Source organism: Fragaria vesca, linkage group LG7, assembly GCF_000184155.1.
Source record: "Fragaria vesca subsp. vesca linkage group LG7, FraVesHawaii_1.0, whole genome shotgun sequence".
NCBI classification, from domain to species: Eukaryota; Viridiplantae; Streptophyta; class Magnoliopsida; order Rosales; family Rosaceae; genus Fragaria; species Fragaria vesca.
The window spans coordinates 8,273,650-8,287,417 of NC_020497.1; the positions used below are offsets into that span (position 1 = coordinate 8,273,650).

At 38.0% G+C, this 13,768-nt stretch overlaps 2 protein-coding genes across 2 annotated transcripts; both read right to left on the minus strand.

Annotated features, from left to right (window-relative positions):
* Positions 1-2,434: 2,434 nt before the first annotated feature.
* On the minus strand, positions 2,435-3,730 carry LOC101296528 (UPF0481 protein At3g47200-like). The gene has a single exon (XM_004308469.1). It carries the CDS (start codon positions 3,728-3,730, stop codon positions 2,435-2,437), a length of 1,296 nt encoding a protein of 431 aa, XP_004308517.1.
* A 2,510-nt stretch (positions 3,731-6,240) lies between these two features.
* Positions 6,241-7,296, minus strand: LOC101296818. Its single transcript, XM_004308470.1, has one exon. It carries the CDS (start codon positions 7,294-7,296, stop codon positions 6,241-6,243), a length of 1,056 nt encoding a protein of 351 aa, XP_004308518.1.
* Positions 7,297-13,768: the final 6,472 nt, after the last annotated feature.

The following is a 13,768-nucleotide window of genomic DNA, read 5'->3' on the forward strand; positions in this document are numbered from 1 at the left end:
ATTAAAAAGACAAAAAAATACTAGGAATATGTTTTAATTGTAATATTAAAGGGAGATGCAATCAATCATTGATTCGGATTAGAAACCTATATTAAAAAAAAATAAGAGAGCCACACGTAACAAACACACGTGAGGAGTTGAACACTCCTCTGTCCAAATTGATTATTGTAATTAATATTTTATATGCCAAACTTTTCTTTAATTAGTTAGAATGGTCAAAATAGTGCCAACATCACATTTCAACTGACAAATTAGATAACAATATGATCTAATAGAAAATGTGAGGGAGGTCAGCTGAACCCCTTGACCCCCCCTTCCCTACGCCCCTACCACGATTCCCTCACTCCATATTCCTTCGTGATCCAAAACTCAGTAAATGCTTCTACATCATGGGGCTCTTCTGTCGCAAATGTTATACATAGCCACTCTCTGAAGGCCCCTACTTTTACCAATTGACTGCCACCGGATAATTCAAGCGGCAGTTGAATTTCTTGAGTCTTAATCATCGTTGGATCGAAAGCTACAATCACGTATTGTTCATCTCCTGGGACTCTAGCGAAGGACGCCATCAATCAATGGAAACGACCATGCAACAGGACACCATTTTCGTTTCGATGCAACTCTGAACTTGCAGGGAAGTAAGCATGCGAGATCCCTGGTTTATGTCGCCACGAATCAGCTTCGAAGTTAAAGACACTAAATACAGTTACTAGCCAATGAAGGTTTTTATCAAGCAGAAATGTCTCCCCGAACCAACTGGTGAGAAGTGGAGGAATCAAAACCAAACCCATATAGGTGATAATTATAATTGGGGGACACACCAAAATCTAGTTGTGGTTTTGCTAGATGCTTGGATTCACTTGTTGCAGGGTTAATCAAATATAACTGCGCATTAGATAACTCGAGGAGAATTAGACCATCGCAGGAATGGAAGAACGGAACTCGAACACTTGGCTGCTCACGGTAAATATAATCGAGCTCAGTCGCAGCTACTTGTTCATCTTCATCATCATCATCATCGTTACCAATATCACCGACATGATTATGATTTTTGAGGAACTCGTCCAGGTCCATAGTGTAAAGTCCCTATCTGCGGCGTCGGTAAATATCACTCTTCTTCTTTGGCGGAATACATCTTTGTTCTCAGTGGCTCTGTTGATGTGCTTGATAACAAAGTCATGATCAGATAACATGTCTTTCCATGGTTTTGATACACACTTGAAGCGGCATAAGGACTTGCTTGGTAGCCTTAAAAGAATATCATCAATATTCTAGGGTGGAAGGTCCCCATGTTCTTCCATCGATCGTTTACGTGCCTAAGGTTATTTTACTCAGAACATTGTAGTAATATATAGGTGAATTTCCTTCAAACAATCAAACCCTATGTTGTGCAGAACAAGGAGTCCCAGTCAAGAATCCTTGTCCACGGTGGATTCGTAAACTGGGCCGAGTCTGAGCGAGTTCGGCTCGTTTGTCACATTAAATTAACAAAAGAATAAAAAATGTTCAAACTAAGAAAATTCCCTATCAAGTATGTTCAGAAGCATTTCGGAATTCGGATTACTGTGAACAAAGAACTGCCCTGGGGCACACAATACATTGCAGGTTCTAGCTTCCTCCAAATGTTACGTTATTTCAAAAACAGATGCCTATCTTGCATACATGTTACTTCATATATGGGGGAGGCAAGCCGGCCATCCACAGATTAAAGGCAAACGGTAAGGTAATTTACGGTAATTTACACATCTTTGGTGTGCTGCCTATAGTTACTGAACATTTGTACTTGATCAAGTGCCTACAATTACTGCATTTTAACTTGCAAAATACTTCTTTTGATTTCATATTTAATGAAGGTTTCTGCTTGCAAAGATCAATTACTAGTTACTACTTACTACCATAGATATTTTGTACTTTTGTTGGAAAATTCCGATCAGTTTGTTCTTCTATTGGTTTCATATTTACTTTCAGTACTACCTCTATCTATACGTACTCTCTGTACACAGTTACACACGTACACCATCAGTTAAACGCTTCATCTTTATTCTTTTCTTGACGTTTATTATTTTTTTATTTTATATATAGAATATATATATATATGGGTTTGTCTATAATACCATATGGTATGACATACCTAACCTATTGCAAATGTGTCTAATTGTATGACACATGGGGGCTTTTGAAGGGGTAAATGGTTATTACATGGTCATTTAATTGCTTCTTCAATCAATGATAGCCACACATTTTGTGAGGTATGTTATACCGGTCATATAGTATATTAGAATTTTCCTTTATATATATAGGGAATTCAAATTTTGTTGCTTCATATCATCAATGGCCAAATTAAACGGCACTTTACAAGTTTACATCATATATGCCGTATTCTACTAGGTTTGTTAAGCGAGGCTTACAATCACCATAACCGGCATCTTTACTGTTAACGCTTGTGATAGATGAGCGAATTGATAGTACCAACAATTGAGAAAACCAGGACAACCAGTCCAAGTATAGTTGCACTGCTTGTCCAAAGATCCTTGAAGTAAACTTGTTTCAGGGTTGCCATACGGCGGTTGCATAAACTGGTCTCGTAGTGCTCATTAAGCTGGTCATAGATATCCGAATAGCAGGATATTTCCTCCACAATGTGCACACAGAATGAGTTAATAAGCTTTTCGACCGATTTGTTGCTGCCTAGCAAGTTCTCGACCACTCCGTCCTTAATCAGCAAATCTATGTCTTCCACAGTGTTGACAAGTTGACTAAGTAGCAAAAAATAGCTGCAAATATAAGCCTTTTTCGGGTAGATGAGTTGTTCCAAGGCCATAATGTTTCTTATGACGCTCTCAGCATCATATGTTGCCCAGAAACGTGTAAGCTTCAACTCCTTGGTTGTAAGACAACATGCTAACTTGGATCTACAGCTGCTAACTCCTGTTGACAAAGACTCTATTACAAAGGGCTCTGCAAGGTGCGTAAACTTTACTCCTGCTGCCTTGAGCTTTCTCACATCATATTTACACTTCTTTTGGTTACTGACACAGTCACCTTGTACTTTGTCTGTACACACAAATAGTCTAACCAAATCAGTGAAATGATTCAGCTTTACTCCATTGCCGAGAACTCTTTTCTTCTTGTTATATTCTTTAAAAAACTTACAAGAAAGAGTACGGAATCGATGTGGATCAGGTGTAAGGTCCTCGGCAATGTTAGGTTCAGCATTGGAAATGGCAAAGTCATAAAGCTCTTGAAGAAAATAATAAGGAATCTGATTTTCAAACAGTATCAAGTCTGTCTCTACAGCTTTCCTCATCCAAGGTGACCTCAGTATGTGATGATTTTCTGTTTCAGAGTCTGTTATAAATAGTTCAATGATGAAGCAAGCATCAACTAGAATCATGTTCACGAATTTGCCTCTGCACTCGATGGTACCTGCATAACAACTAAGAATTCTGGCCTGATGTTGGCTCACCAAGCTTTTCAGCTCAGCCTCATTCTTTGAACACCGTCTGAGAAATTTCTCATAATACTTCTGTTTATGGCTTTCCATGTCCCTCAGTTCTGGACTGCCATAGTGGAAAGGGCCTATCGAAAGTAATTGAGGAGTGTATGATGCTTTATTTACGTTGCGCAGTTTGCTGGGAACCCTGTAGATACACCACTCGTCCAAGAATGGTTTTGTTTCGGTGCGCTTGATCGCGACGTGATCACTTGCTCCATTCATTGGTGAAGTCATCTATGCCTTAGTGACAATTAATTATTAATGAAATGGTATATTATTTTAAGTAATAGTAAGTGAACCACATTATAAAGAACCATATGAAGTTCATCTAACATACATACGTAACAATATATAAGTTTGTTCTCAGTCTTGAAATTTGATTCCTATATGTAAGCTTTACTTTTTATTCAAGTAGATATAAAATGAGTGTATGATAAATATCCTATAGTATCATATGCTTCCGACTTTACGTTATTTGGAATCTACTTTTGCATTTCATACTTTTAAGAGGAAACTTAATAATTTTATGTACACTTTGAAGCCAACAAGATAATACATCTACTTTATACAATTTTACGCATATATATATATATATTGAACAACAATGAATATAAATGTATTATAAAAAAGAAAAAAACAATGAATATAAAAAATATAATTCAAGTTATCGAACAATTGTACTGTGCACGTACTGTATTTTACAAATTATGCATATATGTTAATCAGCACCAAGTACAGTATTATATATCTTTTAGTGAAAAAGGAAATTGCATGTAATGGAAACAAGTGAAATATAGCGAAATGATTGGAGAGAGTAAAACTTACAAAATGGGTATGCTGGGAAATGAGACGCCCCTGATTTGATCGCTCTTCTCCAATGTTGTAAGGTTCTAAAATCTCCGCGTAGCTAGGGAGTATATATACACATAGGTATACAAGACTGGGTCTCATAATTAACTTGATTAACGGCAAGAGGGAAGTTTTAAATTACTTATTAGTGTAGGTAAACTAAGCAATTTGGTCCCGTACGCGTAGACAATCTAGAAGAAGGAAACCTTAATCTTAATTAAAGGACCAAGACTTTCCTTAATTAATTATTCCAATCCTGAATACAACATCGAGGGTTCTCGGTTAAGTTTCATTTTACAGCTTGCTATAAGGGGTAAACTTGCTACTATGGACCCAGTGGTTCGGTTCTCTCCTCATGCTTCTCAGATATGCTCTTTATGCCAAGTTGCTAATGAAACTCATGATCTCATTTCCTGGGCTGCTATTCTTGGAGAGGCAACTCTTGGTTGGTACTTGGTAGTGATTAAAAAGTTAGCTCTTCAAGCTTCTGTTTATGAAATTTGGGATGAAAGAAACAATAGAAAGTTCAGGAGTGAAAGTTTGGTCCCCATGGCTGTCTTCAAGAAGATTATAGTGACTACTATAAAGCTTCGTCTTCTTTCTCATTCAAGTTCTGAGTTGTTGAATGAGTGGCATGTCTAATTGCTTTAGTTATCGACAACCTCTTTTTTTTTGTCTTTTTTTTTTTTTCGATACAGTTCTAATATCGTCACCAACAAATTAGGGTTTTATGTTTCAAACCCCAATTTTGTTTTTCTATCTAATATTTTTCTTCAATCCAACGTTCTTTCTTTTCTCTCCTCCTCTCACGTTTCCTGATCTCAACCCTCGTGTCGCTTCTTCAATCAATCATCTCCTTCTCTATCAGATTTAAGTTGGTTTACCTCACAGGACAGTACGTTTAATTACAAGTAACTCGATNTTCGACCTATTACCAAACGTGGGTTTTTTTTTAAGGGGTTTTTTTGTTTTTTTTTTCTTCTTAGGTATGAAATAAGAATAGCATGTATAAAATCAGGGTTTAGGCGGAAGGGAATTTGAGTTTAGCATTTTTTGTGTGTGTGTGTGTGTGTGTTCTTTATTCCTGAATTACTTGTAGAACTCTGTGTTCCACATATTGCCCTTTACCATCTCAATAACTTTTGCTGCTCTGACACAATTCATATTACAGTTGACAAAGGTCAAGTGTTTATGCTCTTGAGATAATATGATCTGACTTCCTTATTCGTAATTGTAGTTTGTTATTGATCCATTGAGCATAAGCACAAGAACTATGCCAAAAACAACTAAGTAAACTCAAAACACACACCACAAGATTACTTGACAACAATCACAAAAGAACATTCAAACAATCGATCATTTAACTATTTAACTGTTACAAGTCTTGCATCAGCCCAGTGGAGCTAGCATGCAGATAGATGATCAGGTACAGCTTCCATGCGTAGAGCTTAATTAAATCAGTTTGAATGTCCGAAGGGATGTGAGAACTGTCAAAACCAGTACAACGAATCCTAGTATAGCTATACTAGCTCTCCAAAGATCCTTGAAGTAAACCTGTCTCATCCTTACCAAAGGGTGATACAAAACCATTTTATAATGCTTATTAATGTGTTGACAGATCTCAGCATAGCAGGATGGGTTCTCCTTAATCTCCTCACACAATGAATTAATCATGTTTAACACTGCTTTGTTGCTGCCTAGCAAGTTGAAGATTACTCCATCTTCAATCAGAACTTCCACGTCTTCCTCAGTTTTGATGAGTTGATTCATCAGCAAAAAATAACTGCAAATGTAGGGAAAGTACTGCATGAGTTGTCGAACTAGTAAATGAGTTTCTAAATTGATAAACATTACATGAAATATGGTATAATTGAAATTATCAACATACCATAATCTTACCCGCAAATATAAGGATTGTTTGGATATATAAGCTGTTCCAAGGCCATGGTGTTTCGGAAAATGCCTACTGCCTCATACTCTGCCCAAAGTCTTGTAAGCTTCATTTCCTTATGCATTGAACATGCTAAGTTAATTAACGTCAACTTAGGGTCTTCCTTTATAACAAAAGGTTCTCTAAGTGGCATAAACTTCACTCCTGCAGCCTTCAGCTTTCTTGCATTGTATTTAATTTTGACAGGGTCATCATAATTTTCTACCCACGACAGTTCCTTGTATGGACAAAGAAAGTGTCTAACCAAATCAGTGAAGTGTTTCGGCTTAAATCTATTCCTGACAGATTTTCCCTTACTGTATTCCTTAAAGAACTTGCAGGCAAGCTCAAGAAAGCGATGCTGGAAAGGTTCAGATTGGATGGAGTTCTCTTGCAAATCACCGGGACGGAAGCAACGGAAGCAGCACTGCTGACTTCTGGTGCTTTCGTTATGGGCATGTCCTTGTGATTGGTATCCATTGCCAGAATGGCCATCGGAAAAGATAGGTGTGGCGAAGTCATATAGCTCTTGAAGAAGAAAATAAGGAAGCTGATTTTCAAACAGTATTAGGTCCCTCTCCACAGATTTCCTCAGCCACGGTGATCTCATTATATAGTAATTTGCATTATGATGTTCTTGTTCAGAATTACTCAAAAAGAGTTCAATAATGAAGCAAGCGTCAACTAGGATGACGTTCAAAAAGTCGATGTCACATTTAAAGGTACCTGCATAACAATCTAGAATTCTTTTTTGCTGATCCATCATGAAGATCCTTAGCTCCTCCTCAGTCTTCAAAGTACGATTGCGAAACCTCTCATAGCATATCTTCTTATGAGCCTCCATGTCCCTCAATTTTGGATTTCCATGGTGGAAAGGTCCTATTGAAAGTGTTTGAGGAGTGTACGCTGCTTCATCTACATTGCGGAGTTGGCTGGGAACCCTGTAGATGGACCATTCGTTCGAAAATAATACGGGCGCATTCTTGCTTTGTTCATTCTCAGAATCGGTTGGTTCCACCATTTTTGAAGTCCTGTTTCATCAAGTGTCAATAATTATTAATCAGCCAGCTAGTAATATCCTCAGTAGGAAAAAAAAAAAAAAAACGTAAGCGAAACAAGTGAGATAGAGCATAATATCGAACAAAGTAATAGCTTACAGAATGGGATCTAGAGCTGGGAAATGAAACAGCCTGATATGATAACTGATGTTTGTTCTTGATGACTAAGATTCTAATTTATCGTTCTCCACAGAAGACATGTATATAGTATAGCTGGGTTTCATCATGAAGACTTCATATTTTTTGTTTATACCAAGAGGGCAAGAGGGAGTTAGTCTTAACATAAGTAGGTCGATACAAGACAACTGTAATAACGCGTATACAAAGAGGTTTGGTTCCGTTGACGATCTAGAAAAGAGAAAGTTTAATCTTGTAAACTCTCTGTAATCAGTTGTTTTTTCGAAGAGGTTTGGTTCCGTTGACGGTCTAGCTAGTTGAGTACTGATGTGGCTTTGCTTAATTATGGGATCGGAGTGACTAATTGAGTTATGGTGGAGAGTAATGATTGTCTAATTGCTTAGTTACCTCGGTGACTAATCAAGTGGGTAATCTCTTTCGATGGAGTCAAAAGTGTAATCTCTTTTAGATCTTAAAATTTTATTACAATATGTGAACGATGCATGTCATGCATAGAGTTAGTTATCGTAAACTTGTAAATAAAAGTTAATGCATAAGAAAACATCGACACACTATAACATTATCCGGTAAAGTAAATTCTTGATATGAAATTTATATTATGAGTAACAGGTGACAAAAAAAATATTTGATTTTCGGTATTTCTTAACTTAATTTAAGTACTTGTTCATATGTTCAAAGTAAATTTTTTCTTTGATCATGAAGTGTAAGTACTGTCATCAGTGTCATGTAGATTAACAGAATACATGAGTCACCGAGCAACAGAATTAATGGAGAAATGAAAGAGTTTTCTTTTGCCATAAGGCCAATAATTAAGTACATATGATCAATCTACAATTGAGACTTATTTGAGTTATTTCTGTAAGCCAGAGAATTGTATGTTTTTAAGTACGCTTTATTTTTCAAAGGTATTATTACAGAAATGAATTGATAAAGCTTAATTACTATTTGAATGACTTGATGGATCCAATGATAGAGAAAACAAGAACAACAATTCCGAAGAATGTTGAGCTGCTTGTCCAGAGATCCTTGAAGTAAACTCGTCTCAAGGTTGTCACATGACGGTTCCAAGAATTCTCATAGTGCTTGTTCAGTTTTTTACAGATATCAACATAGCACGATCTTTCTTCGAGAATATGATCACAAAGGTGATTCACCAGGTTCACCACTGCTTCTTCGCTGCCTAGCATGTTAACGATCACCTTTTGCCGAATCAGAAATTCTACATCTTCCACAGTGTCCACAAGTTTATCCATCAGCAAGAAGTAATTGCAAACATAAGCATCGTCTGGATACAGAAACTGCTCAGCTGCCATGACATTGCGGATGATACATTCCGTCTCATCCTTTACACAGAAATGTGATAGCTTCAAGTCCATCGTTTTGAAACATGTTAATGATGATAAGATGTTACCTTCTTTCACCACAAAGCGTCCGTCTTTAGGAAATGGCATAAAGTTCACCCCTGCCGCGGTCAGCTTTCTCATACGATACATACTATTGGTAGTATTTTCCTTCCACGACATTTTTTCTTCTGGACACATAAAATGTCTTATCAAATCAGTGAAATGTTTCGGTTTTACCTTAACTGATTTTCCTTTACTGTAGTTGTTGAAGAAATTACAGGCCAGCTCAAGAAATTTGTCATGGTATAGTTCAGGCTCGGACTCATCATGATCCATCTTCATAACATGATGATCATTGGGATGGATCCCACAGTAGCAAGGGAAGCACTTCTGGAAGCAGTTTCGCTTGTTATTGGTGCTGGATTTATGTGACTGTATTTCTTTTACAGGATGGGAAATGGAAGACGCTCCAAATGCAAAGTCATAGAGTTCTTGGAGAAGAAAATAAGGAAGCTGATTTTCAAACAGAATCAGATCCTGCTCTGCAGCTTTCCGCACCCAAGGTGAACTTAATATGTAATCCTTCGTGCACTCGCCACCATTTTCTCGCTCGTACTTCATCAGAAAGAGCTCAATAATGAAGCATGCATCAACTAAAATCATCTCAACAAGGTCAGTGTCACCAAGCTCAATCGTCCCTGCATAACAATGAAGAATCTTGTTTTTACGATCCTCAATAAAGCTTCTTAGTGCATCCATATCTCTCAAATCAGGGCGCTTAAAAAAGTAATCCATATATTTTTTCTTATGGTTCTGCATATCTTGCAGTTCTGCTTTGCCATGGTGGAAAAGGCCAATTGAAACTAGTTGGGGGGTGTATGCTTCTTTATTCACATTGCGCAGTTTGCTGGGAACCCTATAGATACACCACTTGTCAGGATCGTCCGCCAGTAGTACAGTTCCACTCCCAGTTTTCTGTGAAGTCGACTTGGACCTGGGAAAAACAATTGGAACCGCAGTCAGTTGAAGCTATTAGTGCAGTTAGACCAAAAAGAAGAAGAAGCTATTAGTGCAGTCAGTTCATTAATTCTCTGCTAATTATGGGTTTTCTAATTCTGATAGTGATTCGTTAATTAATTTGGTTTGGATCAAATCCAATCCCTTTATGCATTTCTATCACTCATAATCTATGTTGCACGGACACGCACGGACACGGACATGGACACGGATATGGCGACACGATACATACTGACACGGCAACACGGCAAAACTCAAAAACTGTATTTTCGACATGGCTTGAACACGGCAAATATAATTACTTATTTATATATTTCTAATTAATAAAAAAAAAGGCTCAAATATGAATAAATTCATCACATTGCTTAAATAATGTTCTAAATTTAAGCAATTGCATAATAGTAACAAATAACATAAAAGAATGTCTAGCTCCATCCTACTCTATCAACAATTGAGCAATATCATGACACTTAACATCACAATGCAGATGCTTCAATAGCACATTGCCTTACAAATCTATAAGTGGTATCAGAATGATCATAAAATGATTAACATCTTATACGATTTTCTGTTACTGCAAATGAGATTGCAATCACCAAACACTTCAAAGCTGAAATTAAGACTGACCATACAACCAAAGAGAGGGTTTAGGCGGAGGCGACGTCGGCGGAGGAAGAGTTGCTGTGACAGAGAAAGGCGACGCTGTTCTCGTTGTTCTTGCAGAGCAGCGTTGGCGGAGGAACAATCACACTGACAAGGAAATGCGACGCTGTTCTCGCAGTGACAGAGAACGGCGACGTCGTTCCTCTTCTATGCGGCTTCGTTAAAATGGCTTCCTCTTTGATTAGGTTATAGACTTTTAGTTCTTGTTTTTTTTTTTTTTTTTTTTTTCAGTCAATACACACTGACGTGGCGTGTTCTCATGCTGATGTGGCGTGTCGGTCAACATGTCTAAAAAGTCAACTTTTTTGGACAAGCCACGTGGCGTATCGACACATATTTTGGTGTATCGTATCGGTATCGGTGTGTCGGGAGTGTTGGACACTCTGACACTTCATAGGGGTGGAGTATTGGTGTAACATAACTCATAATCGATAAGGTATTAAGCTTACACACGCTCTGGAAGTTCAGACATTAAGCAAATCATTTCAATCGTAGAATCCAACTTTCACAACTAGGCTTAATCAAACTAGTGCAAGACATCAGAACATTAGATACTAGTTTTGATTCAATTACTTTTAAACATGTTTTTAGGGAGGCGAACTTTATTGCTGATACCATAGCTAATCTTGGGCATTTTTGTACTTCGCCTCTGTATTGGATTGATAGGGTTTCTCGTGAGGTTTCGAAAGCCTTATTATTTGACATTGTAAACGTTGGTTGCCCTAAAGGTTTCTTAATTAATGTTATTTATTTCTCTTTTCAAAGAAAAAACTTTCACAACTAGGTTGCGCGTGCCCACTTTGCTTCCCTGTAGGAGAGACTAGGTAGTACGATAGAGATGTCGGCAGTAGAAAGATTGCTGATGGTGCTGCTCTAGTTTCCAGCAGTGGAGGCGGCGACACTGTTCTGCTGAGGTGGCTAGGGTTTGTCTTGGACCCTAGGGTTAGTTTTGGGGCTCGAGTTGTTTTTCTTTTCTGTAATTTTTCTTTTTTGCAGTTTTTTTATTTTCCCTATGATATGGCTTTAGAAGTGACAACCTGAGACTAACGTATGCAGAGTAGTAGTATAGGTTATGACATGTTTATTAACTTGGGCGTTGAATGGGTATGTGCCTCCTCTCCATTGTAACAAAAGAAAAATATAAGAGAAGACTTTCTTAACTAAACTTGAACATGTTTGATAAGCAACATTCTTAATGGCCAAATGCACAAAAACAAGGAAACTAAAACCTATTCAGATGAAACTCTTATCTCTTAGCTCATTACAATAATTCTTATGAAAAAAATGTTATTACCCTTCGTATGATTAAACCTACATATATCTTATCTCTTTTTCCTTCTCCTCTCTCTCTCCCTCCTCCGACGCAAGTCTTAGATTCTCTCTCTCTCTCTCTCTCTCTCTCTCATGTAGATCGCTGATTTAGATCCTTCCCTCTGTCGCTGATCTCCTGCAACGAAAGACCGGAAACGAAGACGGTGACCTCTGCAACGAAGTCATTTCGTCACCAATATCTCATCGGATTCTGAATTGGCTACCTCCCCGCACAGATCGCTCCACTACAGAGGCTGCGGTGAACGACGTTATATGTAGTTTCTAGATCCAAATTGACGAGCCAAGCACGTGAAGAGGGACCGGAGGGTGGCCGAATCTAGCGAGAGAGCGTTGGGTTGGAAGACGACGTAGTCCAACAACACCTGTTTCCTTTTCGATTTGTACGCGAAGTAAGGGTAGCCATTGATCAGGAAGTGAGAGGCAGTTTTGGTGTGGAAATTGAGTATCGTAGCTATGCAGTTCTTGAGTTTCGGCAGAAGGTTCCAGCAACGTCTGGAAACTGTCTCAACTCTTGACCGAGGTTAGGGGTTGAAGAGAATAGCTTGGTTGCATTGTTGTGGTGTCTTTTGAAATTAAGTACGATATGTTGCATTTTTGTGCTCAAATTATATTTATGTGCAAGTGACGTCGTGTAAAAATACTCTCTTCATTTTTTTTTGGTGAGTTTTAGTTGATTATTGAGCAACAATGATCCAGTTATTAGGGGTCAGTAATTAGAGATCAGTAATCGATTATTGGGGGTTAGTAACTTAATAAGCTAATTATTTAGGGTCAGTAATTCGATTATTGAGGGTCAGTAACTGGTTATTGGGGGTCAGTAACTGATTATTGAGGGTCAGTAACTGGTTATTGGGGGTCAGCAAGCAAGTTATTGGGGTCAGTAACTACTATTGGAGGTTAGTAACTGATTATTGGGGGTCAGTAACCGAGTTATCGATGACCGAAATCTGACGACCAAAGAAAATCTAAGGTACTAGGGTTAATAACCAGTGACCGAAGTCGAGTGAGGTTCCGACAAAGTCTTCTCACTCTTTCATTTTCTCTCTCTTTAAACATGTTGAAGTGGTAAGGGTAAAATTATTTTAAAAATATACAAAAATTATTATTTTATTATGACTTGATCGAATATAGATTTGTGTGTTTGGGCACAAATAAAAACACTTTAAATTAGAATGGGATCATGTCTATTAAATTCATTGAAATAGACAATAAAGGATTTAAATTAGTACTAAATAAGCATTTCCTCTTCTTTAAGAGCTAAATAATTCAAATCCTGTTCTAGGATATTCTCTATGTGTGCCTTGGCCTTATGCCAATAGGATATGTAGTTAGACTAGATCTATGTATTCATATCCTTACCATATTGGTATTGTGTAATTCCCTATATAAAGGGCTCCTATCAATGAATAAGATGATTCTCTTGCTATCTCTTTGTCTCTACACTTTATTCTTCATCACGTTATCATGCACTTTGTTCTAACCCTAGAGCCAATAGCCCACCATTTTTTTTCCAAACCCTAAAAACCAAAACCCTAAAATCGGGCAGCCTTGTTTTTCCCGATTTCCGACCAAAATTCCGACTGCCCTCCGCCAGAATTTTATATCCCCAGAAAGCTCTTTCCGTCATGGATCCAACGCCGCCGGCCTCACCCTGAGAACCGGCCGGAAAGTCTCCGAACCGGCCGGAAAGTCTCCGAACCGGCCGCCGGAAAATTCCAGACCGCCGCCGCTACCGACCACCGGTTCACCACCTTCCCTTGCTCTGATCAACCTGAAATTTTGACAGAAGCTTCCCAATCCAGAGCTGCTCCTCCTGTCAAATTTTCAGCCCCAAATTTGAAGTATAAGTAGGCGAAACGTTATTTCTCCTCTCGGCAGCCTTTAGAAATGTATGTTTTGAAACCTTAAACTCTTCCAAGTTCAATAACTCGGGGAGGATAAA

Excerpts from the sequence above, each read along its gene's own strand:
- LOC101296818 (XM_004308470.1), bottom strand. The coding sequence starts at position 7,296 with ATGGTGGAACCAACCGATTCTGAGAATGAACAAAGCAAGAATGCGCCC.
- LOC101296528 (XM_004308469.1), bottom strand. The coding sequence starts at position 3,730 with ATGACTTCACCAATGAATGGAGCAAGTGATCACGTCGCGATCAAGCGC.